This window comes from Bombina bombina, chromosome 6 (genome assembly GCF_027579735.1).
Source record: "Bombina bombina isolate aBomBom1 chromosome 6, aBomBom1.pri, whole genome shotgun sequence".
Lineage (NCBI taxonomy): Eukaryota > Metazoa > Chordata > Amphibia > Anura > Bombinatoridae > Bombina > Bombina bombina.
Genome location: NC_069504.1, coordinates 760366314 through 760393573, shown reverse-complemented (window position 1 = coordinate 760393573; position 27260 = coordinate 760366314). Strand labels below are relative to the sequence as shown.

At 38.4% G+C, this 27260-nt stretch overlaps 1 protein-coding gene across 4 annotated transcripts in view; it reads right to left on the bottom strand.

The window, feature by feature from the left end:
* The window catches only part of NSD3 (nuclear receptor binding SET domain protein 3), a 1671583-nt gene that overhangs the window by 908917 nt on the left and 735406 nt on the right, over positions 1 to 27260 (bottom strand). For all 4 annotated transcript variants that reach the window (XM_053718034.1, XM_053718036.1, XM_053718037.1 and 1 more), the window contains one exon: positions 23620 to 23793. In XM_053718034.1, coding sequence (XP_053574009.1) covers positions 23620 to 23793 — 174 coding nt within the window. The remainder of the gene's footprint in view (positions 1 to 23619; positions 23794 to 27260) is intronic.

The window sequence follows — 27260 nt, the reverse complement described above, 5'->3', positions numbered from 1 at the left end:
GCCCTCTTGAACCAAAGGAGGATACTTCTTAAAAGGTAAGAACCTGAGAAACTTGAGGTAAATATCTAGATCCCGTTCCCAGACTGGGACTGGAACTATCACTCCCAGAGAGGAAGGTCCTGAACCTAGTTCAAAGAATGCCTCATCATACCTGGATTGCAGATACTCTAGAAGGAGACTTCTACCCCTGGGAGGAAATCTTAGATTGGACTAGGATTTGTTGGATTCCAAAAGACATGACTGACCCTGCAGAAAGAGGAAAAGGAAAACTTTCCTTTAGTCTTACTCTCTTGACGTGTGGTAGAAAAACCTTTTTCCATCCGAAAGTCAGAGGATAATTCTGCCACACCAAGTCCAAACAAGGTCTTGAAAGGAAACACGAGAAGCGTGGATTTGGAGGAAATACAAAATATTGAACCTGCAACTGCAGAACTATAAAGCCTAGGTTGTACCACTAAGTCCCAGGTAGGCTTCTGAGCTGACCAAGATTTCAGCCACAATGCCCGGCGGGCTAGCACAGCAAGTCTAATTATTAATTTAGAGCTATGCCTTGTCTTATTAAACCTTTAGCTTCTTATCCATAGATCCGTAAAGCTGCAGCTACCCTAAATAGGGATCGAAGTTCTCTGAGCCATAATAGAAAAGCTCACTTCTACTTAAGCCCCATGCATTATAATGGAGGACACTGTGCATTTTAATGAAGTCAGCGACAGGAAAATCCTTTAAAATACGGGAGACAGGGAGAAAGGTATCCCTAGCTTCTCCTATTTCTGTGAAAATATCCAACGCACGTCTAGAAACACCTCCTCATAGGAAGGATCATCATAGAAATGGTAAAGTTCACAAAACTTTTAAAGGTTGACAACGATAGGGGTATCGATTTCGTCCATGTAGCCAAAACCTCCTTTAATGGTACACGAGATTTCCAAGCATACATCTGAAGGAGACTACTTCAGCATCAGATGAAGGAATTATACTGTCCGAATCTGAGATTTTACCCTCAGAAGCTACCGGCAAATCCTCCTCACCAGACTTAGGAGAGACAGCAATCTGTATAGGAGAATGAGGAGCAGAAACCTAACTATCTGAATCTTCAAATAACCTCTTGCATTTTTCTTGTAGGATACGAAAAGCAGATAAAGCCGCAGATACCGCAGAGGATACCTGAGCTGAAAAATCTGAAGGCAAATACACTCCTCCAAAAGTATGAGAAGAACCGCAAGGCACTGCATATGACACCAAAGAGGCTTGGGACGTAGGAGAAAGCTGTGGCATTGCCTGAACAGCATCATCCTGGGAGACATGAAGCTCAGAGGACAACAACCTATTTGTTCATGCTAAAACATTATATTGTTGTCAAACCAGTATAGGGAATCAAACCAGTAACTATGTTACTAAACTGCTTACTTAGCCAATATGCTATTTAAGCAGCACTTAATGTAACATAGCAGATGAGGTTGAAAAAAAGACCAAAGTCCATCGAGTTCAACCTATACAAATCTAAAATACTTACAAAAAGCTCCAGTTAAGCTTAACCCCTTAATGACCGGACCATTTTCCAATTTTCTTACCCTTAAGGACAAGGGCTATTTTTACATTTCTGCAGTGTTAGTGTTTAGCTGTAATTTTCCTCTTACTCATTTACTGTACCCACACATATTATATACCATTTTTCTCACCATTAAATGGACTTTCTAAAGATACCATTATTTTCATCATATCTTAGAAGTTACTATAACAAAATTATAAAATATGAGGAAAAAATGGAAAACACACTTTTTCTAACTTTGACCCCCAAAATCTGTTGCACATCTACAACCACCAAAAAACAATCATGCTAAATAGTTTCTAAATTTTGTCCTGAGTTTAGAAATACCCAATGTTTACATGTTCTTTGCTTTTTTTGCAAGTTATAGGGCAATAAGTACAAGTAGCACTTTGCTATTTCCAAACCACTTTTTTCAAAATTAGCACTAGTTACATTATAACACTGATATCTGTCCGGAATCTCTGAATATCCCTTGACATGTATATATTTTTTTTTAGAAGACAACCCAAAGTATTGATTTATGCCCATTTTGGTATATTTCATGCCACCATTTCACTGCCAAATGCGAGCAAATAAAAAAAATTGTTCACTTTTTCACAAATTTTGTCACAAACTTTAGGTTTCTCACTGAAAGTATTTACAAACGGTTTGTGCAATTATGGCACAAATGGTTGTAAATGCTTCTCTGGGATCCCCTTTGTTCAGAAATAGCAAACATATATGGCTTTGGCATTGCTTTTTGGGAATTAGAAGGCCACTAAATGCCGCTGTGCACCACACATGTATTATGCCCAGCAGTGAAGGGGTTAATTAGGAAGCTTGTAGAGAGTTTATAGGGTTAATTTTAGCTTTAGTGTAGAGATTAGCCTCCCACCTGACACATCCCACCCCCTGATCCCTCCCAAACAGCTCTCTTCCCTCCCCCACCCCACAATTGTCCCCGCCATCTTAAGTACTGGCAGAAAGTCTGCCAGTACTAAAATAAAAGGGTTTTTTTTGTTTTGTTTTTTAATTATTCAGCTGTGATGGACCCCTGCCTTAGCCCCCAACCTCCCTGATCCCCCCAAAAAGCTCTCTAACCCTCCCCACCTACCTATTTGCCACTATCTTGGGTACTGGCAGCTGTCTGTCAGTACCCACTTTTCCCTAAAAAATAAAGGGTTTTTTTGTGTGGGGGGGTTAATTACAGCTTTTTCTGTATTGTAGCTGCCCCCCCAATACCCCCATCCCCCTAACCCTACCAGATCCTTAATTTTTTTTTAATTTTTTTTTTAAACGTTTTCTGCCCACCCCCCCTCCCTCTTAACAGTAATCATTGATGTCAGTGGTTGCTGCGCACACGCAGGCCCCCCCTCTGTACGCTCCTAGCATCCAGCGTACACAATGCACTTAAAGGAACCGGATGCCGGGTAGCAATGGGCCGCCCACCCGCCTCCCTTGTAAGCTCCCACCCACCAACGAACGGCACCATCGCTACCGGTGCAGAGAGGGCCACAGAGTGGCGTTCTCTGCATCGGATGCTTTTGCATCACTGCAATACCCTGAGAGCTGCTGGAAGCGACTGCGATCGCTTCCAGCACTCTCTTAAGACAACTGACATACCAGGTACGTCCATTGTCACTAACTGACAGTTTTTGCAGGACGTACCTGGTACGTCAGTTGTCATTAAGGGGTTAAATAATCTCACTAAAAGGTGACCCATTTAATACTAGCAATCATATCTATGAATTTTGTTTCTAGACAGAAATGTATCCAAATTATTTTTTTATGTATCTAGGGTATTGGCATTCACTACCTCCTTTGGTAATGAGTTCCACAATTTTATTGCTCTTACAGTGAAAAAATGTTTCCGTTGCAGGAGATTTAATCTCCTCTCCTCCAACCTTAAATTGTGACCTCTTGTCACAAACAATGTTCTTGGAATAAGCAGAGCTTCTGCCATCTCTGTATATGGGCCTTGAATATATTTATATAAAGTAATCATGTCACCTCTCAAGCGCCTTTTTTCTAAAGAAAACAAACCCAATTTGGCTAGCCTCTCCTCATAGCTTAAATTCTGCATTCCCCTTATTAGCTTTGCAATTAAATTTTCATTTTAAATTTTGGCAAATTTAATTGCTTTTTTGCATGCTTTGTTATATTCCTTATAAATATGGTATGTTGAGTCTGTACTATTTTCTTTGAATAATTTAAATGCCCTACGTTTTTTTCCTAATTTCTCTTAACACATTTTTATTTAGCCACATAGGCTTGGATTTTTTTTCTATAACCATATGATTTTTTTTTTTTTATTGATATGTATTTTTATTTCACAAAGTTTTAAATGTTATTCATTTATCCTCTGTATTTTTATTAGCGAATACTTTGTCCCAGCTTATGTTATTTAATGATCTCCTTAAATCATTGAATTTTGCTTAAAAGTCTTCGTTAAACCTTTAAGACACTGCTTATGAAACAAGATTTCAAATGTGACCATGTTATGATCACTGTTACCCAAATGTTCTTTGACTTATATGCTTGATATTATATCTATTGTTTGATAGCACTAAATCCAAAATAGCTTTATTCCTAGTTAGCCCCTTGATTAATTGTGACAATAAGTTATCCCTGTATATATGCTTCAACATACATATTTGTTTAAAAAAATACTTGATAAATGCTAGACCGGTTCTGTGTACCACTAAACTACAGTGGTATATACCTTTACTTGGGGATTGACAAAATTATTGTCTTATTTGCTGAAAAATAATTTCTTATAATAAGTTCTCCCCTCCGTAATTGGAATACTATTTGAGCACATTCATTAGACTAATTCAAATTTTAATGCATCAAAGTCTTAATGACTCCCAATCAGCTACGCTGAAAAAAAACCTCAGACGGTCAAAACAATAACACCGCTCTGTTCACAGCCGGAGAACGAAGCAGGGTTATAGATGCTGATCAACATAGCCCAAGATAGCGCCACACTTGAGAAGGAGGAGGCAGGGGCTGAAGACGACAGAGATGAAGTGTGCATACATCGCTCTTCATCCTGCCGAAAGGTTTAGATGCGAAACTAGCTGGGAAACAAGCACTAACAGATTTGTGCCATAATCACCTAGGTCACAATTAAGAATAACATGAGCGCACCTCTCCGCTTCTAAAAGGCAGAAGAAAAAAGCACCCCATACTCTCCTCATAGTAAAGGCGCCACAAAGAAGAGGGCGCTCTCCTACTAGGCTTCGTTATGGCCACAAGAAATGGAGCAGGCAGAATTAAACAAATATACATTCCAAATTTGTTCTGCCCTAATGTGAAATAAAACCAATCTTGGTAATAAACAGAAGCATAGCCAAGTGAGGGATACATAAAATTCTGAGCCCCAAAAGAGAGTTAAATCCTTCCTTCCTTGAAGGAGATTAACTCTTAAGTCTCCACAATAAAATACCCGATTTTTGCCTGCTCACTGCCATAAACCATCCTTCATAAGAATTTGTGTCCCAAACTAAGTACAGGCTTAAGGGGTCCTTAACCCCTTTAGTGCCAGCCTCCTAGCCCCAGAAAGCAAAGACACTTATCTGTACATCTAGCTGTCTGGCAGAAGAACAGCTCACTCTGTATGAGAGACTACTACTCCTCACAGAGACCTGTGGAAAAAGAAAGAACAGAGTTAACCTACTCTGGCTTTCTATACTAGGGCAGCAACATGTTTGAAAAACGCAGTGAGGCCCACCTCAAGTTGCTAACTGCTTTAAAGCCACCACTACCCTTTACTGAAGAGATTGAGGTGGACTACAGTTATTACCCAATCCTTGAAAAAAGGGAAAGATATAAATCACATTATCTTCAGACACCAAAACTTCACCTCCTCCATGCACCAATAGAAAGAGAATGACTGGGGTTTGTGGGAAGGGAAGTGATACTTAACATCTTTGCTGTGGTGTTCTTTGCCTCTTCCTGCTGGTCAGGAGTGATATTCCCAACAGTAAATGGTGACGTTGTGGACTCACCATATCTTAGGTAAGAAATAAACGGCTAGATTACGAGTTTTGCGTTATGAGTGGTGAAAGAGCTGATTTCTTTGGGGCAATGCCCCACAAAAGGGCCTTTTAAGGGCCATTGGTAGTTTAGTTTAGGCTGGGGGGGTTTATTTTGGGGGTGTTTTTTTTTTTTTTTTTTTTTTTTTTGATAGGGCTATTAGATTAGGTGTAATTAGTTTAAATATTTTGTAATTTGTTTTTTATTTTGTGTAATTTAGTGTTTGCTTTTTATGTAATTTGTGTATGTGTTTTTAATTTAGGTAATTGTATTTATTTGTAGTGTAAGGTTAGGTGTTGGTGTAACTCAGGTTAGGTTTTATTTTACAGGTAAATTTGTATTTATTTTAGCTAGGTAGTTAGTAAATAGTTAATAACTATTTAGTAACTATTGTACCTAGTTAAAATAAATACAAACTTGCCTGTGAAATAAAAATAAAACCTAAGCTAGCTACAATGTAACTATTAGTTATATTGTAGCTAGATTAGGGTTTATTTTACAGGTAAGTATTTAGTTTTAAATAGGAATTATCTAGTTATTAATAGCAGGTTTTATTTAGATTTATTTTAATTATGTTTAAGTTAGGGGGTGTTAGGGTTAGACTTAGGTTTAGGGGTTAATAAATGTAGGTAGGTGGTGGCGACGTTGGGGGTGGCAGATTAGGGGTTAATATTATTTAACTAGTGTTTGTGTAAGATTCGTAGTGTCTGTGAATACAGAATTTATGGTTCTGGAGCGCAACTGTAGAATCTGGCAGTAATTATTTTACTTTAAATATATTGGTTTGTATCAACTCCTAGCTTAACAACACTATGGTAAGTGTTATCACATGCAATAAATTGAAGTTAGTTGAATTATACAAGGCGATGTATAGTGTGAGGCTTGTATCAAATTACTGAACAGACTAATTGAAAGTTCAGGTAGAAATACGTTTTCACAGTGTAGTTGTAAATACCTTGAATGGTTTAGCACCGGAATGATATTGGTAAGGCTGTGCTTTAAATAACAGGCAAGATTCAAGGAAACAGTTATCAAAGTCTCAGCTGAGTCTGGAATAATAATAAGTTGCACGATAAAGACCCAGCAGGTATTTAGTTTAAGTAGAGAAAGGAGTCTTACGTTCTGATCCTGTACTGAGTTGCCGAAATCAGCCCGAGAGTAAAAGGCAAAAGTGGGCGGAGTTTTACTTGAGCGTGTACACGCTGTTATCCAAGCCGCAATTGAGTTCCGGACATTGGTGCAAACAAAAGGTAAATTGTTGAGGGAATGCTGAATTCAGCGTAAGTGCACAAAGTTCCAATATGAATATGTTAGAATTATTGCATGTATTATGAGAGTTCCGTAAAAGTCCCAGTTAGGTCATTGCAACCGGCATAGCGTAGGTATTGGAAGGAAGGTAAACGTCACCAGTAACTGTAGCAGTTGATGAATTAGAAACGGAACTTTGCTACAAATGTTTCAGTGGCTGTAAGCAAAAATGACTCAGTAGGTGAACTGATATTCCGCAGGTTTTTGTTTAGGAAATCACTTGTAATCCAAGGAAATCTTGAGCTCAGTGGTAGCAGCAGCTTTTAGTCTGAAATTCAAAATACTAAGCACAGAGGAGAGCAAACACAGGTGCTTTATTAGTTTGGTAGGCAAGGCTAAATGAGTCACAACCTGAGTGTTAAAGGTACATACTGCTTAGGGTTCTGATATCACCCCCTCCTCAAGCGAGCTGTCCCACAGCTCGGGGTGCCGGACGATCCGGATTCCTCCAGTGAAACAGGGACACAAGTCGTGGAGCATTCAGATTGGAAGCTGGTTCCCATGAGTCATCCTCGAGAGGGTAATCCTTCCAACGAACCAAGTATTCCAGCGTAGAACCCCTGTATCTTGAATCAAGCAAGGAATGTACTTCAAAAGACTCCGTGTCACCAGAGGGTAAGGTAGGAGGTAAAATTGGAATTGTATTTCTAATTGGGTTATAAGGTTTGATGAGAGAGACATGGAACGTCGGATGTATTTTGAATGAGGGTGGTAGGTCCGATGTGAAAGCATTTTCATTTACAACATGTTTCACTGGGAATGGTCCAATGAAACGGTGTGACAATTTTTTCGATGGTACTTGTAGACGTAGGTTTTTCGTCGAGAGCCAGTATAGATTGGGGAAGTTCTCCTACGGAGGTCATAGTAGTGTTTTTGATTGCCTTGTGCCTTTTGGATATTCTGAGTAATAGTAGAGAATCCGTTGATTAGTCCCTTACTGTATTCTTCCAATTGTGGAGAACTAGTTGAGACATCTGAATTAAATTGAAATGATGGATGGTATCCATAAGAAGCAAAAAATGGTGATAGTTTTGTGGATGTATTCTTCAAGGTATTATATGCGTATTCCGCCTTAGGTAAGTAATCCGACCAATTATTTTGCTGTTGACTGCAATAGCAACGGAGATATTCCTCCAGCCACCGATTTATCCGCTCCGTTTGGCTGTTGGTCTGGGGGTGGAAAGAGGTAGTGTAACGATGATTTATCTGTAGGAGGGAACATAGTTTTGACCAAAACCGAGAGGTAAATTGTGTTCCTCTATCAGTGATAATCCTAGATGGTGTTCCATGGAGTTTTACAATATTTTCCAGAAATAGTTTATCCGTTTCAGCGGATGTTGGCAGCTTATGGTATGGGATGAAATGTCCCATTTTAGTGAACATGTCAATTACCACAAAAATGGTAGTATGTTTCCGTGAGGGTGGCAGTTCGACAATGAAGTCCATGGAAACTTGTTCCCATGGTCTACTTGGTATAGGAAGTGACATGAGTAGTCCATAAGGTCAGTTCCTTTCAGTTTTTGAGGTAGCACAGATATTACAGAATAATACACAGTTCTGTACCGTTTGTCTTAAGTTAGGCCACCAAAAAGTTCTTTGGAGTAAGTCGGTCGTACGATTCACTCCAGGATGTCCTGCATAGGGTGAATCATGATGATTTTGCAAGAGATTTGATCTTAAGGAGTGGAGTATGTAGATCTTGTCTTCATGGTAATAGAGACCTGATTTCTCCTGTAGATGTGTAAGTGGCAGGTCTTTGTCGTTAAGACAGGAGGTTTTTATTTCTTTCAGAAAAATCGGAGAGAGACCAATGAAGCGTTTGTTGGGTATAATGGGAGTAACAGACTATTTTTGGTTTTGTGTATAACCTAGATAAGGCGTTGGCTTTCCCGTTTTTGCTTGCTGGACGTTAAATTATATGAAAATCGAACCTGGCAAAGAATAAACACCAACGGACTTGTCGTGCTGAGAGGGTTTTATTGTTTTGTAGAAATTGCAGGTGTTTGTGATCAGTATAAATGGTTATGGGGAATTTAGCTCTTTCCAATAGATGTCTCTATGTATCGCTAGGAGCTCCTTATCACCTATGGAGTAATTCATATCCGCTGAATTCATGATTTTAGAAAAAAAAGAGACTGGATGCAGGGGTTCTGATAGGGACTGCCTTTGTGATAAAACAGCTCCAGTGGCATAGTCCGAAGAGTCAACCTCTAGGATAAATTGCAGGTTTAAATCTGGGAAGCGAAGTATCGGAGCTGTAGAAAAACTGGTTTTAAGGAATTCAAAAGGTCTGGCTATTTTCGAAAATCCTTTAATGAACTTCCGATAATAATTCGAAAATCCCAGGAACCTCTTTAGTTCTTTTTTTGTATTAGGTTCTGGCCAATCTAAGACAGTTTCTACCTTCTTGTGTTGCATGCTTATTCCTTCAGGTGATATCTCGTAATCCAGAAAAGAGATCTGCGTACAATGGAATTGGCACTTCTCTAACATGGCGTACAATTTATGTGCACGAAGCCTGGATAACACCCATCTTACATGTTTAGTATGTTCTGACAGCGACTTAGAATAGATGAGAATGTCATTGAGGTATACCACAACACATGTGTCCAACAGATCTCGAAAAACATCATTTATAAAATGTTAGAAAGTTGCCGGGGCATTGCAAAGCCCGAAGGGCATTACCAAATATTCAAAAAGTCCATATCTGGTTCGGAACGCCGTGAGCCATTCATCGCCTTCACGGATACGGACAAGATTATATGCCCCTCTAAGGTCGAGTTTTATATATATGGTGGCTTCAGACAGACATTCAATCAACTCCGGAATTAAAGGAAGGGGATGGCGTTTTTTACTGTTCTTTTATTCAATTCGCAAGTAGTCTATGATGGGTCATAGTGAGTTGTCCTTGTTTTTGACGAAGAACATACCGGCCCCTGCAGGGGATGTTGATGCTCTAATGAAACCCTTCTTCAAATTCTCTTCCAGATAGGTCTTGAGGTGATGCAAATCTGGATGGTTCAGTGGAAAAATATGTCCAAATGGAATGCTAGCTCCTGGCTGTAACTGGATAGGACAATCGTAGGTGCGGTGTGGGGGCAGATTTTCTGCTTCAGATTTACTGAACACATCTATGAATTCTGAGTATTCAATTGGCAATTCTGACTCTACAAGACTAGTATGTAGAAGACTCTGTTGAGGGAAACAGGTATTAAGACAATATGTTGAGTTAAAACATATCTTAGACGTGGACCACGTTATAGCTGGTTCATGTTGTTGTAGCCAAGATATGCCTAGAACTATTGGAAAGTGAGCTGAAGGTAATACATCAAAAGATATATGCTCAGTGTGACAATTGCTTGAAATCACTACTAAAGTTATGGTATGATGGGTTATGGGACCAGTAGTAACTGTAGAACCACCAATAACTCGGACAACAAGCAGTTTTGTTTTCAATATAAGTGATATTTTATTACTGGTTACAATACTGGAATCAATAAAGTTTACGAATGCTCCAGGATCTATGATGGCATCAGAATGAAGTCTTTTGTGATCCCATTGTAAAATAAGGGACAAACCACAATAAGTGATTTTGTTATGGCAGGAATGGGCTGAATGGATAAAATTACACTTACTTTTCTTGTTCTTAGTAACAAAGGACAATCTTGGACAGTGTGCGTAGCATCAGCACAATACATACAAAGATTGTGTGTTTTCCTGCGAAATTTTTCTGCTGGAGTAATGGGGCCTCTAACAACCCCGATTGCCATGGGTACTGATTGTTGTACAGGATTAGTAACTGCTGGATGAGTAGAAGAAGAGCTGGACTTAGATGAGGATTCAGTGTGGTATCTCTCATACCTCCTCTCGCGAAGTCTTCTATCTATTTGAGTGGTAACTCTGATCAGGGCGTCCAAAGTGGGTGGCAGATCTATACGTGCCAATTTGTCCTTGAGATTTTCAGCCAACCCTAATCTGAACTGGTTTCGTAGGGCAATTGGACTCCATAGGGAATCGGTAGCATATAACTTAAATTCTGAAATATAGTCCGCAACTGGTCTTTTCCCTTGTTTGAGGTCTCTCATCATGGTTTCTGCTGTTAGCTGAACATCCTTGTCTAGGTATAACTCATCCATACTATCAAAAAATAAACTGAGTGAGGACATGATGGAATCTTGATGTTCACAAAGATTATCGGCCCATCCTCTAGGTTCCCCACAAAGGAAGGATACTACAGTGAGAACTTTGATTCTGTCTGTAGGGTAACTGCGAGGCCGGAGGCTGAATAGTAGGTGACAGGCATTTTTGAATTGTTTATACAATTTCCTGTTTCCAGAAAAATGTTCAGGTATTGAGACCTATGGTTTAGGTGGTATGTCATGAGCTCCCTTCAAAGCTATTGATTCTTTTATGATGTCACGTAATGATTGGTTTTCGACCTGCAGGTCTCTAACTGCCTGTGCAATCTGATCTACCCTCTGTGTGAGATTGTACACATGCTGTGGAATCTCTGCTGGCTCCATCTCTTGGGGCTTAGTATTATGTAAGATTCGTAGTGTCTGTGAATACAGAATTAGTGGTTCTGGAGCGCAACTGCAGAATCTGGCAGTAATTATTTTACTTTAAATATATTGGTTTGTATCAACTCCTAGCTTAACAACACTATGGTTGGATGTGTTATCATATGCAATGAATTGAAATTAGTTGAATTATACAAGCCGATGTATAGTGTGAGGCTTGTATCAAATTACTGAACAGACTAATTGAAAGTTCAGGTAGAAATACTTTTTCACAGTGCAGTTGTAAATACCTTGAATGGTTTAGCACCGGAATGATATTGGTAAGGCTGTGCTTTAAATAACAGGCAAGATTCAAGGAAACAGTTATCAAAGTCTCAGCTGAGTCTGGAATAATAATAAATTGCACGATAAAGACCCAGCAGGTATTTAGTTTAAGTAAGTAGAGAAAGGAGTCTTACGTTCTGATCCTGTACTGAGTTGCCGAAATCAGCCCGAGAGTAAAAGGCAAAAGTGGGCGGAGTTTTACTTGAGCGTGTACACGCTGTTACATTGGTGCAAACAAAAGGTAAATTGTTGAGGGAATGCTGAATTCAGCGAAAGTGCACAAAGTTCCAATATGAATATGTTAGAATTATTGCAGGTATTATGAGAATTCCGTAAAAGTCCCAGTTAGGTCTTTGCAACAGCGATAACGTAGGTATTGGAAGGAAGGTAAACGTCACCAGTAACTGTAGCAGTTGATGAATTAGAAACGGAACTTTGCTACAAATGTTTCAGTGGCTGTAAGCAAAAAAGACTCAGTAGGTGAACTGATATTCCGCAGGTTTTTGTTTAGGAAATCACTTGTAATCCAAGGAAATCTAGTCTGCAATTCAAAATACTAAGCAGGGCTAAATGAGTCATAACCTGAGTGTTAAAGGTACATACTGCTTAGGGTTCTGACCGTTTGCGAGGCGGGGATACAGCAGTTTTATTATTATTATTATTATTATACTTTATTTATTAAGCGCCAACATATTCCGCAGCGCTGTCCATGGATATAATTCATTTAAATAAAACAATACAAGACTTGTAAGATACAGGACAAAATTTACAAACACATACAGGAGTGATTGAGGGCCCTATTCCCGTGGGAAATTACAATCTAGACAGATTTAGGGGTTAATATGTTTATTATAGTGGCGGTGATGTCCAGAGCGGCAGATTAGGGGTTAATAATTTTATTTTAGTGTTTGCGATGCGGGAGGGCCTCGGTTTAGGGGTTAATAGGTAGTTTATGGGTGTTAGTGTACTTTTTAGCACTTTAGTTATGAGTTTTATGTTACAGCTTTGTAGCGTAAAACTCATAACTACTGACTTTAGAATGCGTTACGAATCTTGGCGGTATAGAGCGTACCGCTCACTTTTTGGCCTCCCAGGAAAAGCTTGTAATATCAGCGCTATGGAAGTCCCATTGAAAAAAGACTTTACGCAATTTACGTAAGTTGATTTGTGTTATGGCCAAAAAAGTGTGCAGTGCCCCTAAACCTGCAAGACTCCTAATAGCAGTGGTAGTGAAAAAACAGCGTTATGAGCCTTAACGCTGCTTTTTCACTCATAACGCAAAACTCATAATCTAGCCGAAAGTCTTTTATGACAAAAAAAAATGCAAGGAATAGGCACCATTATCAAACAGACAACTGCCTGAAGATCTTTTCTAAAACAAAGCTGCTTCTAATGAAGCAAAAACATCAAAATGGTAAAATTTAGTAAAGGTATGCAGTGAAATTCCACTTTATTTTGTGTATTTGTATCCCTTGCAATTATACCTGTGATCTGTATCCCCGTGTTTACAACGTAAGGCACAATCCGCCTACTTTGTAGCAACCATACAAGTTGTGTATCAATCATCGGGATAAGCGCTATTGTTACAAAGTACCTTCCATCAATCAATCTGTGATATAGGCTTTTCAAAACCAAATAGAGAGCAATAAATGTGCAGGCTCATACCTGATGTCCCGTGTGTTACAAAGTTACCATCACCATTTCCATGTGTGCCGGATGACGCGTTTTACCCCTCCCACTAAGAGGTTTAGCTAGTGCTTCGTCAGAAACTTTTGAGGTCGAGCATATATACTTTTTAAAGTAGTATACTTTCATAACAGTTACTTAATTTAAATTAATATATTATCAAATGGAATTCATTTATTTACAAACATCAGCATGTCAATCTTACCAAGATACAGCAATTATTTCATAAAAGTTATAAGGAGATTACAAATAAACTGTTTTTTAACAAATGCTTTGGTCATTTTAATTTACACACACTGACCTCTCAAAGATTAAGATTTTCTACTAAATGGAGCAAAATAGTGTTTACATCTTTTTCAAATCTATTAAATTCATAATGTACATACTTCACCATAAGCACAATTAGATCACTAATGTATTTGGCTTAAAGAAGAACCTGTGTGTCCATATTCCTTAAGACAAACTGCTGCTTTATACCTAGTACATTATATACCTTCTTTTAGATTACCCAGATATCATATTCCTCTAATCTAGGAAGCAGGCATATTATTTATTTTTTTTTCATTTAATTCATTTGGAGCTTGTATATCCATTTAGATTATTTTTGAAGTAAAACTATCATAATTGCCCCCCCCTCTCCTTTTCTGTTTAGGATGTGCAATTCCTAAAACTTTTCATGATGTGTGTTTTGCATCATGACACTCGGCAAATTGTCGTGCTATTGGGCTATCAGCATCTTTATTTTGAATTTCATATCTGTGTTCCTTAAATGGACACTGAACCCAAATTTTTTCTTTCATGATTCAGATAGAGCATGGAATTTTAAGAAAGTTTCTAATTTACTCCTATTATTTTTTATTCATTCTCTTGCTATCTTTATTCGAAATGCAAGAATGTAAGTTTAGAAGCCGGACCATTTTTGGTTCACAACCTGGGTTGTGCTTGCCGATTGGTGGCTAAATGCACCCACCAATAAACAAGTGCTGTCCAGGGTACTAAACTAAAAATTGCCTGGCTCCTTAGCTTAGGTACCTTTTTTCAAATAAAGATAGCAAGAGAACAAAGAAAAATTAATAATAGGAGTAAATTAGAAAGTTGCTTAAAATTGCATGTTCTATCTGAATCATGAAAGAAAAAATGTGGGTTTAGTATCCCTTTAACGCTTTCCTTAAGTACCCAGCTAGTTTTCCCAACATAAAATCTGGGGCACGAGCAGTATAATAAATAGATGACTCCTGGCGAAGTGCAAGTAATCCACTGCCTAATTTTAAATGTTTTTCGTGGCAAGTAGAAAATATTTTAGTTCTCTGTATATTGCAACAATAGGTGCATTTTCCACATGGGTGACAACCGACCCTATTCTGTAAATGTCCTAACCAGCTAAAAGGGCTATTATGTCTCTCAAATTCTGTATCTACTAAGCTATCCCTAAGACTGATAGCTCGTTTAGCAGTTATAAGAGGGTATGGGGAGAGATATTCATGCAATTCTTTATCTGTGTGTAAGATATGCCAATGTTTGTGCATTATGTGCTGTATTTTGCTCCAATGACAATAATTATAATTACGCACCAAATCTTTTCCTTTATGTACCTCCCTTTTTTTGCTATACAGCAAATAGTTTTGTATGCTTGCACAGATAACATATCATATATTTTTGCTGCTATTTTGCAGTTATGTTTGTATGCTGGCACAGATAACATATCAATTGTGATTTTGGATTTGTATACTTTTTTATTGTGCAAGTTTTACTATAAATGTATGTGTTTTCTATTGTGTGTGTGTATATATATATATATATATATATATATATATATATATATATATATATATACACATATATATATATATATATATATATATATATATATATATATATATATATATATATATATATATACATATATACACACATACATATGCATTGTTATCATTATTGTTGATGCAGGGTTGACATGATGGCTTTTATTTTTAACAATAGTTTGCTGTTTACATAGATAGGAGTTTACTTTAGTCACCATGGCAAGTCCCAGCTGTTGATAGTCACTAATTAACCTATCATTGATTAAGACAGCTTTGTTAAATAGCAAGTGTATTAGTCATTTTCACACTGAATAGCCTAAGGAAACAGCCCATGTGAGGCTGAGGAACATGTTTTGTTTTGTTCCCTTTTAGGTATTTTATCGATGTATTTGTTTGTTATGGATCTTACCAAGGATTTTTAACATCTGAATTAAGGATTTGTTTTCACTAGATCTTTAGTGCTTTTTAATATTATCACTGATTTTCTATTTTTGTCTTTTGATATTTTTGTCTTTTGATTTTTGACCTTTGTTTATCATTTGAATTCAAGTTTTCCACGTGGATTTTTTCACAAGTTATTTTTATACACCTCACGGATTTACAATTTTTTAATTTAGCAGCTGAACCACAATAATTTGACCCACTCAACGTTTACATTCTACTATTATTGACTTCACGTTCTATTTCTACACGTCACTTTGGAGGAAACACTACTGGATTCACTTACATATAACCGGTTGAACATTTGAACATTTTTTATGTACGCCAATTTTTGTGAACACTATTTTTTGTGAATGCTATTTTTCTTTGTTGAAAGCTATTGTGTGCACTCAATCACTCACTTAGGTTGTTTATATTATTGAATGTACATGTCCTAACTCCTCATCACTGGCTCACTAAGTCAGCGTCACATGCTATACTCCATTGGATATTTTTAGATATTTTTAGATTTGTTTATTTTATATATATATATATTTTTTTTTTGTTAAGTCAGACATGGATCCATGCGTCTGATTGCCATTTGTAAATTTTTATATGTATTAAAATGTACCTTTTACTAGCCTTTTAAGCTTTTTAGCGCTTAATCTCTCCCCATTTTAACTTATTGTTTTTAAATAAAGATATATATTTTTATGATACACTTGCTGCTGTTTGGAATATTTTCACGCTGGTTTTTGGAGGGGTTTTTTTGGCAAGGATTCTGTTTGCCAAGAGAGTGATCCACTGGGCGACTGAGAAGTCCCAGCTTGCTGTTACTGCACCTGGAGGTGCAGTACTTTTCATAAGTGTGACTTCATATTATCTTTACACCTGATTGAACTGTACTAGGCTATGGTAGCTCTTTTTTGTGACTCCCTACAGACACTGTTGCCGTATTGCTGATCAAGCATGCGTCTATGTGCCCTGTGTACCTTCCTCAGTGAGCTGGACCACTACAAAGTTCCAGTCTACCCCACTAGCACTATTGGGTGCGCTGTGTTTGTGAGTACCCTATCTCATATATTTTAACATCCTTCTGCCTGACGGTACTAGGCCATGTTGGCGCCTCTGTCTCTCTTTTTTTATACAGCAAATCTTGTCTATCTGCTGTGCATGCTCTCACCCAAGCTTTTTTAATGTTCCTATTTGAATAGCCTCTTTCTTTTAACCTAACTGCTAGTTTTCCTGCTTGCCTTTCAAATGCAGCCTCAGTAGAACAGTTCCTCTTCAAACGTAGAAACTGTCTCACTGGGATTCCACTTTTAAAGCTGGCCGGATAATGACTGGTTGCATGGAGAAGAATGTTTGTCGCTGTTTCTTTTCTAAATACCTCTGTATGTATAATTATTATAACTATTCTTATTCAGTTGGGACACAAAAGTATTGACCTCCTCAGCATTTCCATCCCATAAAATTAAAATGTCATCCACAAAGTGCAAACAAAGGACCACATGTGCGTCCACCCACTTTCCCATGCCACGAAAAACTTCCTTTAGCTCCCAAAGGCCTAGATGTAAACAGGCGTAGGTGGGCATAGCTGTGCCCCTAATCTGCTTATAAAATCCTCCATCAAAATAGATTTAATTCTTCAGAATAAAATCAAGTAATTTTAAGACCCATTCTGTATGTTGTTGGAACTCATGTCCTCTCAATTCCAAGAAAAACCTGGCAGCCACCAGAACAATCTCATGTGTGATTGACATATAGAGGGGACTTAACATCCAAGGCTACAAAAAGAATATTATCATTTAGTTTATTATACAGTCTACGCAATACATAATTTGTGTCCTGTATGTAGAAACTAAAAGTGGGTTAAAAAGGTATAAAAAAAGGTATAAAAAAATGTATCAACATACTGGCTAATGCCTTCTGTAGGTCCCCCTATCCCAGAGACAATTTGGTTTCCCAGAGGATTTTTTTAAGTGTTTATGTAATTTTGGTATGCAATAGAAAGTTGGAACAACTGGAAATATATTGAGCATAAAGTCAAATTCCTTTTTGAGATTAAACTAGACATTTTAGTATCATTCAACATAAACCTAAGCTCATTACAAGACACATCAAAAGTATTTTTGTTACTTTCACATACTGTAAAGGGTCATCTAAAAGTTTTTTTACTTGCTTGACGTAAAAGTCTTCACCACATTCCCACCTTTATCAGATGATTTTAGGAAAATGTCAGTGTTATTAGTGAGCTCTCTTAGCGCCTGTCTTTGTAATTTATTAAGATATTAACTATCTCTTCATATACAATGTGCTCAATATCCTCCTCTACACATTTTAAAAAGTTTGAGATGTTTGGAGCTATTGTTAAAGGAGGCATGTATTTTGATTTAGGTTTTAAATGTGATCTTACTGAAAAATCTTGAGAACTAGATTCTTCTTGTTCATTAAGTAATGATACTAAATACTGTAAGGCTTCAACATCTTCCCTTGAATCTAGAGATATATTTTTGATCCCTTTGTCTCTCCATACCTTTTTTACTGTTAATTTGCGAGCGAATAAATGTAACTCTTTAATAAACTCAAATTTATCTAAACCTATTGACCGTCCTTTTTCTTTAAGTTATATTATTACTAATGACTGCCTGCACATTGTGGTATAATTTTAAATATTTAGAATACTTTTGGGTCCGCCTCTCTACATCCAGGATGTGAATCGCGGTGATTAGGCAGGAATTGGCTTCTGCCCAAGAAAGTATTTGAGATACTTCCAGGATTTCCGGTAGGCGTGGCAAGTGTACTGGCGGCAAGGTCTGTGCTGCGATCTCGACAGCATTCTGTCTCACTGAAGAGGAGATCCCTAGGCGGTCTGGGGAGAGTGTACTGCTGGGAGTGTAACGCTAACAAGCATGGGCTGAGAATCCAGAGGTAGGACACGGAAGTGCGAGCCGATCCGATGCAGGGAATAGTAACGAGCAAGGCCTAACACCGTAAGGCACCACTGAAGGAAATTGTGCCTCTCCTGGGCCTGAGACGGTCCAACTTGCCACTGTGGGAATAGGAGAGGGTGGAGCAACGATTGAGTGGGGATAGGTATCGCCATCTTATCCAGCCAGTTTGGGCTGGTAAAATCTTCACCTGCTGTATAGTTCGCATAGAAGAGGGGAACAGCCTCGATACCTCTGGCTTCTAACAAGATAAGTACTAATCTTGTACCAGTGTAAGAAGGTACCTCTAGATATTTGTCCATCTTAAACAATTTCTCTGGTGGTATCACAATAGGGTCACAATCATCCAGAGTCGCTAAAACCTCCCGAAGTAACAGGCGGAGGTGTTCAAGATTAAATTGAAAGGACATGACGTCCGAATCTGTCTGAGGTAACACATTTCCTGAGTCTGAAAGCTCTCCCTCAGACAGCAATTCCCTGACCCCCAACTCAGAGCACTGTGAGGGTACATCGGAAATAGCCAATAAAGCATCAGAGGATTCAGCATTCACATTAATACCTGACCTACTGTGTTTACCCTGTAACACTGGTAATTTAGCTAATACCTCTGTAAGGGTAGTTGACATAACTGCAGCCATCTCCTGCAGAGTAAAAGAATTAGACGCACTAGAGGTACTTGGCGTCGCTTGTGTGGGCGTTAAAGGTTGTGACACTTGGGGAGAATTGGATGGCATATCCTGGTTCTCTTCAGATTGAGAATCATCCTTAGGCACACTTTCTTGATCTAAAATATGTTTTTTTACAATGTAAGGCCCTTTCAGTACAAGAGGTACACAATGTAAGAGGGGGTACCACAATGGCTTCTAAACACATAGAACGATGAGATTCCTCAATGTCAGACATGTTGAACAGACTAGTAATAACCACAATAGTCGTTAAACACTTTATTTATTGATTTAAACAATTTTTTGAGAAACGTGTACTGCGCCTTTAAGAGATAAAAAAGCGCACAATTTTTCCAAAACTGCTTCAAAACGTTAATTTACTCTTAAAAATTAACTACACCTAATCAATGGCTCCAAAAATTATTGCACCCCAAGAGTAAGGGGAGAAATTAACCTCTAAAAGGTATTTATAGTCACAAATATGTTAGATTTGAAAAATATAACCCCTGCACCTTGCCACAGCTCTGCTGTGGCGCCTACCTTCCCCCAGGGTACTTCAAAATGACTCGACAACGATCCGGTTAACAGAACACCAGTCTAGACTCAACTGGAGCTAATGCCTGCTGCCTTCTCAGCCAGAGTAAAGTGCGCGTCTGAGGGCACTAAAATAAGCCCCGTCCATCATGTCCGATGATCGTATAGGTACTGAATAACCGCATGGTGAAGCGGTTTAGAGTATAAGCCATGTGGAATTATTTAACCCCTAAGTACACTCAAAATACGGCCAAAATGTTTATTTGCAAATCCTGCATTTTTCTAATAAAAAACGTTAAGCATATTTCTGCCTCTCCCAGTGTCTTTATAATGCTGTTAAGCCCATTATAATGCTTGGCCCAATATGTCAATAAAATAAATTAAGCACCGGTTTCTCAGTAATACCCTTTGTTTTACAGGTCTACTGCTTACCCCTTCCCTTGCAGGGAAATAAATGTCAGCCAGTTCTGATATACCAAGTCTCCTCAGAAATAAAGGGCTGCACATACCTCAATGCTGCTTGTAGCATGAAACCGTTCTCCACACTGAAGATGTCTCTTGTATTACCTTCAGAAGCCCTGTGGGAACCAACATGGATCTTAGTTACATCTGCTAAGATCATCAACCTCAGGGCAGAAATCTTCTTCCATACCCCCTGAGGAAAATGGTACTCACCGGTACCATTTAAAATAAAAAAACTTCTTGATTGAAGAAACTAAATCTAACACCTCACTTTACCTCTTCCTAGTATAACACAGGCAAAGAGAATGACTGGGGTGGAGGGAAGGGAGGAGCTATATATACAGCTCTGCTGTGGTGCTCTTTGTCACTTCCTGTTAGCAGCAGGATAATATCCCACAAGTAAGGATGAAATCCGTGGACTCTGCGTATCTTGTAGAAGAAAGCAGGCAGCGAAACTCGTCAACGCTGATTGCTTGTGGAGCTGTTAATATGAGACAGGATGGTTTCGCAGAAAGACTCTACCTGCATCTCCGGACTTTTAACTTTCACCCATGCTCTCACTGAGAGGCTGACAGGATTATTTAAAACTCCAGTCCCATGTCGAAAAGTACTACCCTCCATAAGAGACTATCGAAAACTTCTGACACTTCTCTGTCAACCTCCTGGAACGAAAGGTAAAGAATGACTGGGGGGTGAGGGAAGTGGGGGAGGTATTTAAGGCTTTGGCTGGGGTGTCTTTGCCTCCTCCTGGTGGCCAGGTTCTGAATTCCCAAAAGTAATGAATGCAGCTGTAGACTCTTTCCATTTATGAAAAAAATGTTCAATTTAAATAAAAAAGAAAAAATATCAATCTCTGTGTCTGATGTAGGAGCCTCAGAATCAGAAGGTATCCCTATCATTAGAAGATACATCAGTATTCAAGCTGATAGTACATATAATACTAGTAGCAGGTAAAACAAGTGCTGACCTTATTCATTTATTTGAAGGCGGTAGAGCAATCAGGGCCTTCTCAATGGCAGCAGCAATACAATAATTTATTGTTATGGGTATGCCTTTTGTATTAAACTGTGAATGAAAAACAGTAGGTGCATTTGTACTCATAGAAACAATAGAATGTGCTAAAAGTTCTAAGCAACAGCCACATAAATGAGCTGAAGAAAATACTTAAGATGTTTTATAATAAGCACACTTAGCTTTAGTAGTAAGGTGTTCAGCCGGCTAAGTTTCTAAGAATACTTCAGGGATAGGATGGTGCTGCTCTATTATGGCAACAAAACATAAAAGTTAATTTTGCAATAAAATACTTATAATCCCAACTCTTGTGGCTATTCTTCTTTGGTTAAATTAATTAATTTAATATATTAATTATGAGAGGTGCTATGAGGGTCGGGTCCCCCTGTAAGTAGATTTCAACAAAATACCAATTCTCAAGAGTATATTATGTTTTTATTAAATGTAAAATATTTATATTGCAAATCCCTGAATGTTGTGTTTTGTTTGTTGTTAAAGTTTATTATGTTCATCAAATATTTATATAACCTTTGTTGAGGTTCTCCATAAGACTTTGTTTTCCGTTATCTCGGATATAACTTGTCCATCATAACCAGACTTTTTTTTTTTTTTTCTCTCAACTAAACACAAACTGTTGCTCTATGTGATCTGAACTATCCTGTTGTGGTTATACTTTCATTGTAAGTATAATGTATATGATGTAAAGTATGTTGGAAAATAAAGAAATAAGAGATAAAAAAAAAAAATACTTATAATCCCTTAAAAAATAGCAAGCTTTGAGGAATGCCACTTATAAAATCAAAGCAAGAACCTGTAAAAAACGCTAATAACTGAAGGGAAAAAAAAACATCTGACAATTAAGGTGCACGATTTATGGGCACACAGAGTTGCTGGGGTGTGACTTTTATTGAAAAGAAAAAAGGCGCAAAAATTAAATCCAGGTGCATACTGCACGTCACATTATGATGATGTAATGCTAAGAATCTTTACAGTGCGTCATGGCAAGGGCGCTCGTGGGCAAAAGAACGGACTGAGAGGTAAAAAAAAAAAAAAACATAATTTATGCTTACCTGATAAATTCCTTTCTTCTGTTGTGTGATCAGTCCACGGGTCATCATTACTTCTGGGATATTATCTGCTCCCCTACAGGAAGTGCAAGAGGATTCACCCAGCAGAGTTGCTATATAGCTCCTCCCCTCTACGTCACCTCCAGTCATTCGACCAAAGACCAACGAGAAAGGAGAAGCCAAGGGTGTAGTGGTGACTGAATTATAATTTAAAAAATATGTACCTGCCGTAAAAAACAGGGCGGGCCGTGGACTGATCACACAACAGAAGAAAGGAATTTATCAAACCCTATAAAACCCTTACAAAAACTGGAGCGATTAGACACTAAATCTAGTTAGATCCGAATGCTAAGTCCCCATGTAAATGTATTGTTGCAGGGTGTGTATGTGATATTATACAGCAAGCCATAATAACATAGCCCCTAAAAGTTTTGGTTTAAATATGTCTAATGTGTAAAAAGCTTTAGAAATATAAAGCTGGGCTCTATATATTACATACCAGCCAAAATCAGCACAAATGTCGCACTAACAAATGGTATATTTATTTATAGATTGGGTGGTAAATGGGCAGATATTAGGTCACATGGACTGAAATTTAAAGTGCAATATCTCAGAAATGAAACCAGCACAAATGATCATATTTGCAGCACAAATCAGCACTGACGTAGCACTGACATAGCACTTACGAATAGTATTTTTTTTTCATGATTTCATTACATGGGGTGGAAAGTAGGCGGAGATGGTCACATGGGCTAAAATAAAGTGCAATATCTCTGAAACGAAACCGGCACAAATGTTCATTTTTGTAGCACAAACGCAGCACTAACGAATGGTGTATTGTTTTTCACAATGTAATTACATGGGTGGAAAGAGGCCGGAGATGGTAAAATATAATGTGCAATATATCTGAAATAAAAACCGCCACTAACATTAGTTTTTGCGGCACAAATCAGCACAAACATAGCTCTAATGAAGGTATATTTGTATTCACAATTTAATTACATGGGGTGCCAACACAGCTGTCTAAATGTCTTAATGTACTGGCAGTCACTTAAATATGGACATTTTTTCCAAACATTTTTATAAATGAGATACACTAATGATAAACTTTATATGTTGCAGTATACAATAAATAGCTATAGATCAGCGACCTCAAAAACTAAAATGGCAATAAACTGATAAACAGAAAGGCATGCGTGTATATTTTTAAATACAGTTTGTTTATTAATACAAAAGTGCAAATATGTTTGATTATAGTATAAAAGAAAAATCTAATCGCTTGCACATATATGATGTTGCTTACCTCGAGCGCAGACAAAACAGAATCCAACATTAACAGAAGCTGATGAATGACCACTGCGCTTGGAATGGTTGCTGCAGATGATCAGACCAGAAGAAAGGAGAAGACTGCCAGCAGCCACACAACTGTCTCCAGAATGATATGCCATGGGGCAACGTAAACATTGCAGCATGCGACCTAGAAAAGAAATAGAAATAAATAATAAAAGTTGCATACAGCAAATAAGAAGCACAAAGTAGTATGTTTCTACTTTTTTGTTAACGCAAAGTTGGAAAAAAAACACTGGGAAGAACAGTTATTATATCCACTTTGATGGTTATGATTACCCATTGTTAGCTAATCTGCACCAACATTTATAAAAAATATAATTTATGCTTACCTAATAAATCAATTAATTTCATGGTGGTGAGAGTTCATGAGCAATAACTCCAGAGAATTGCACTCCTGACCAACAGGAAGTGGCAAAGACTCCCAACTCAGTGGACTTCGGTCTTTTTTAACCTCATCTACTATGTTACAATATAAAACTACACAACTCCTTCCACCCTATTAGAAACTAGACAGACATAAAGCCAAGGATTAAGGAGAGTAATGGTAGGAAGAATAAAAACAAGAAAAAAGGAGCAGAGAAAAAGAGCATACTTGCACTGCCGCAAAAAATACAATACATTTTTTTTTTAAATATGTCCAAAAAATAAAATAAAAAATTTGCAGGGTTGAAGACTTCCGTGGGCGGAGCAACTGGACGGCAGCATGGAGTGAGAGCTCCGCGAACGCAACTCCTCCAAAAGTGCCTTTCAGCTAACCCACGCTGCTGCCTTGTTGGAACACGGGTCCTTGTGACCCCAACTGGCCTCGGATGCGTGTAGGGCAAGTTTCATCACCCTTACCCCCGCAAAGTTAAAGCCCCAGTAAGGCGCAACACTCCATCAGGCGTCATCTTGAAAATATACTAAACGGACCTGCATACGCAATCAGCAGCCAAGCATCATACCAGCAACAGACAGAATTCCTGAAACAGCAACAGGAAAACATTGAGTACACACACTGAGGAGCGAGACCGGCACACAAGGCCAAATTACAGAGAAGATCACCACACATTTAAAAAACATTACAAGTTAAATCCTAACCACAGTAATCCTATCTGGGCACATTGGGAGCAGAAAACATTAACGCCCAGCTTCCTACTGAACTAACAAAATCCCACGCTTGAGAGCTTAACATCCAAGGCCTCTAGATGCCATAAATAAAACGGCTATTGACAGTCACACAATTTAAGGAGACATAGGCGTCTACAGCCTAATATAGGCCCAACACACAAATCAATAAACTGTACTATCCTACATCTAGGGGCATCATTTTCTCCTGCTGACAATCAGAACAACTGCATCATCATACCTTCTCTGTACAGCATAGAATTCAGAACCGTCTAGACAAGACACACACCCCTGCCAACTCTTCATATTGAAAGATCTAACCGCACATGCAGGGAGAACTGACTTTCAGGACATTGTGAAAATCCCAAGTCAAAGCCCTCTCCTTATGAAAGTCGATAAATATTTAAAAACCGTTAAACCTCAAGCCATACCCATCGACATGTCAAGCAAACAAAAACCCACAGACAGAAGGCAAAGATAAACTGCGGAAATCCATGCAGACCCTCCTACTCCGTCAGATAGAGACCCTGGATAAGAACCACCACAAATGCTTCTACAGGAAATAAAAGCATTCCCAGGTCAATTTAAAATAAATACTTACTATAATTTACAGCCCTAACCCTGCCAAAGCTCTTACAGATTGACAAGGACACCTTACTCCTAGATGTAGAAAGAGCACATCAAATGAGCCAGAACTACCGACAAGAACTAACCAACAACCAAGGCAGGTCATAATCAAATTATTAAGATACCAAGCAAAGCTGGCAGTACTAAAAGCCTACAGGGCACAAACTGAACTTACCTATGAAAGACATAAATTACTAATTTTTCAAGACTTCTCGGCTGAAGTAGCCAGAAAAAGGAAAGACTTGCACCTCTATGTTCCAAGCTCCACAAGATGAGCAAACAAGCTCCACTATTAAACCCTGCCAAACTAAGGCTGGTGACCCCTAGGGGTCCTAGACTCTTTCTTACCCCGCAACAACTGCAAGAATATCTTGATTCTGAGACGCTAAATGGAGAAGATTGAAAACCATCTCTCCCTTAAGTGCTTCATGGGACTGATAATGGAACAATCACTTGGCCTCACTACACAACCTTATCATTCCCCTATTGCTGGTCTTACTGTTGATAGTATTGTTCATAGTATTGTTATTAATATTTTTTGTGCCACTAGGGACCTACTTAATTCCGCTGCAGAACAGTCATAAACTAACTGATATGTCATTGTTTTATTATGTCTCTAAGGTTTTTAGATCTAGCCCTGGATTTGCTCAATGTTGCATTGTCTGAGCATGCACAACGACAGAGCTCTCAAATGGAATAGAACAAAGGGAATATTGTCCATGGAAGCAACCATCAGACCAATTACCTCAATACATTGAGCCACTGATGGCCGAACAGTAGACTGCAGAGAGAGGCAAGAGAAAAGAATCTTGGTTTTTCTGAATTCTATCAGAAATATTTTCATAGATAGGGAATCTAATATGGTACCTAAGAAAACTATAGCTTGAACAAGGGAACTCTTTTCCAGATTCACCTACCTTCCGTAGGAACGTAGAAAAGACAACAAGATATCCGTATAGATAGTTTGCTTGTTGAAAAGTGTCTTTAATACCGGTATAATGAGGTTGACATGCCCCCATCAGGTCTTGAACTCCAGTCTCTCAGGTTGTATCCCAGTGACTTTCCACTTGAGAAAATACTGTGAGCTGTAGCAAGGCCAAACGGAAGAGCCACAAACTTAAAGTGTTAGTTTAGAAAGGCGAATCTCAAGTGATGATCCCTGTAGATGGGATCATGACGGTACGCACCCTTCAGGTCTATGGTCATCATAAACTGACCCTCCTGGACCATGGGAAGTTACGAAAGGAAGGACAATTACTCTGACGTCCTTTAGGTCTATTATTCTTGTCTTGTGGTAGAAAACACCCTTTTCCACCCATAAGTCCACTGATGGCCAAACAGTAGACTGCAGAGAGAGGCAAGAGAAAAGAATCTTGGTTTTTCTGAACTCTATCAGAAATAGTCATAGATAAGGAATCTAATATGGTCCCTAAGAAAACTACCCTTGTAGCTTGAACAAGGGAACTCTTTTCCTGATTCACCTACCTTCCGTAGGAACGTAGAAAAGACAACAAGATATCTGTATAGAAAGTTTGCTTGTTTAAATGTTTAATACCGGTATAAGGAGGTTGACATGCCCCTATCAGGTCTTGAACTCCGGTCTCTCAGGTTGTCTCTCAGGTTGTATCCCAGTGACTTTCCACTTGAGAAAATACTGGGAGCTGTAGCAAGGCCAAACGGAAGAGCCACAAACTTAAAGTGTTAGTCTAGAAAGGCGAATCTCAAGTGATGATCCCAGTAGATGGGATCATGAATGTAGATTTTAACAACAACGCCCTGCAGGCTAGCGCAGCAGAGACAGATATTTTGGCTCCCAGATTAATAACATGCATGGAAGCATCAGAAATAAAGGTATTGGCT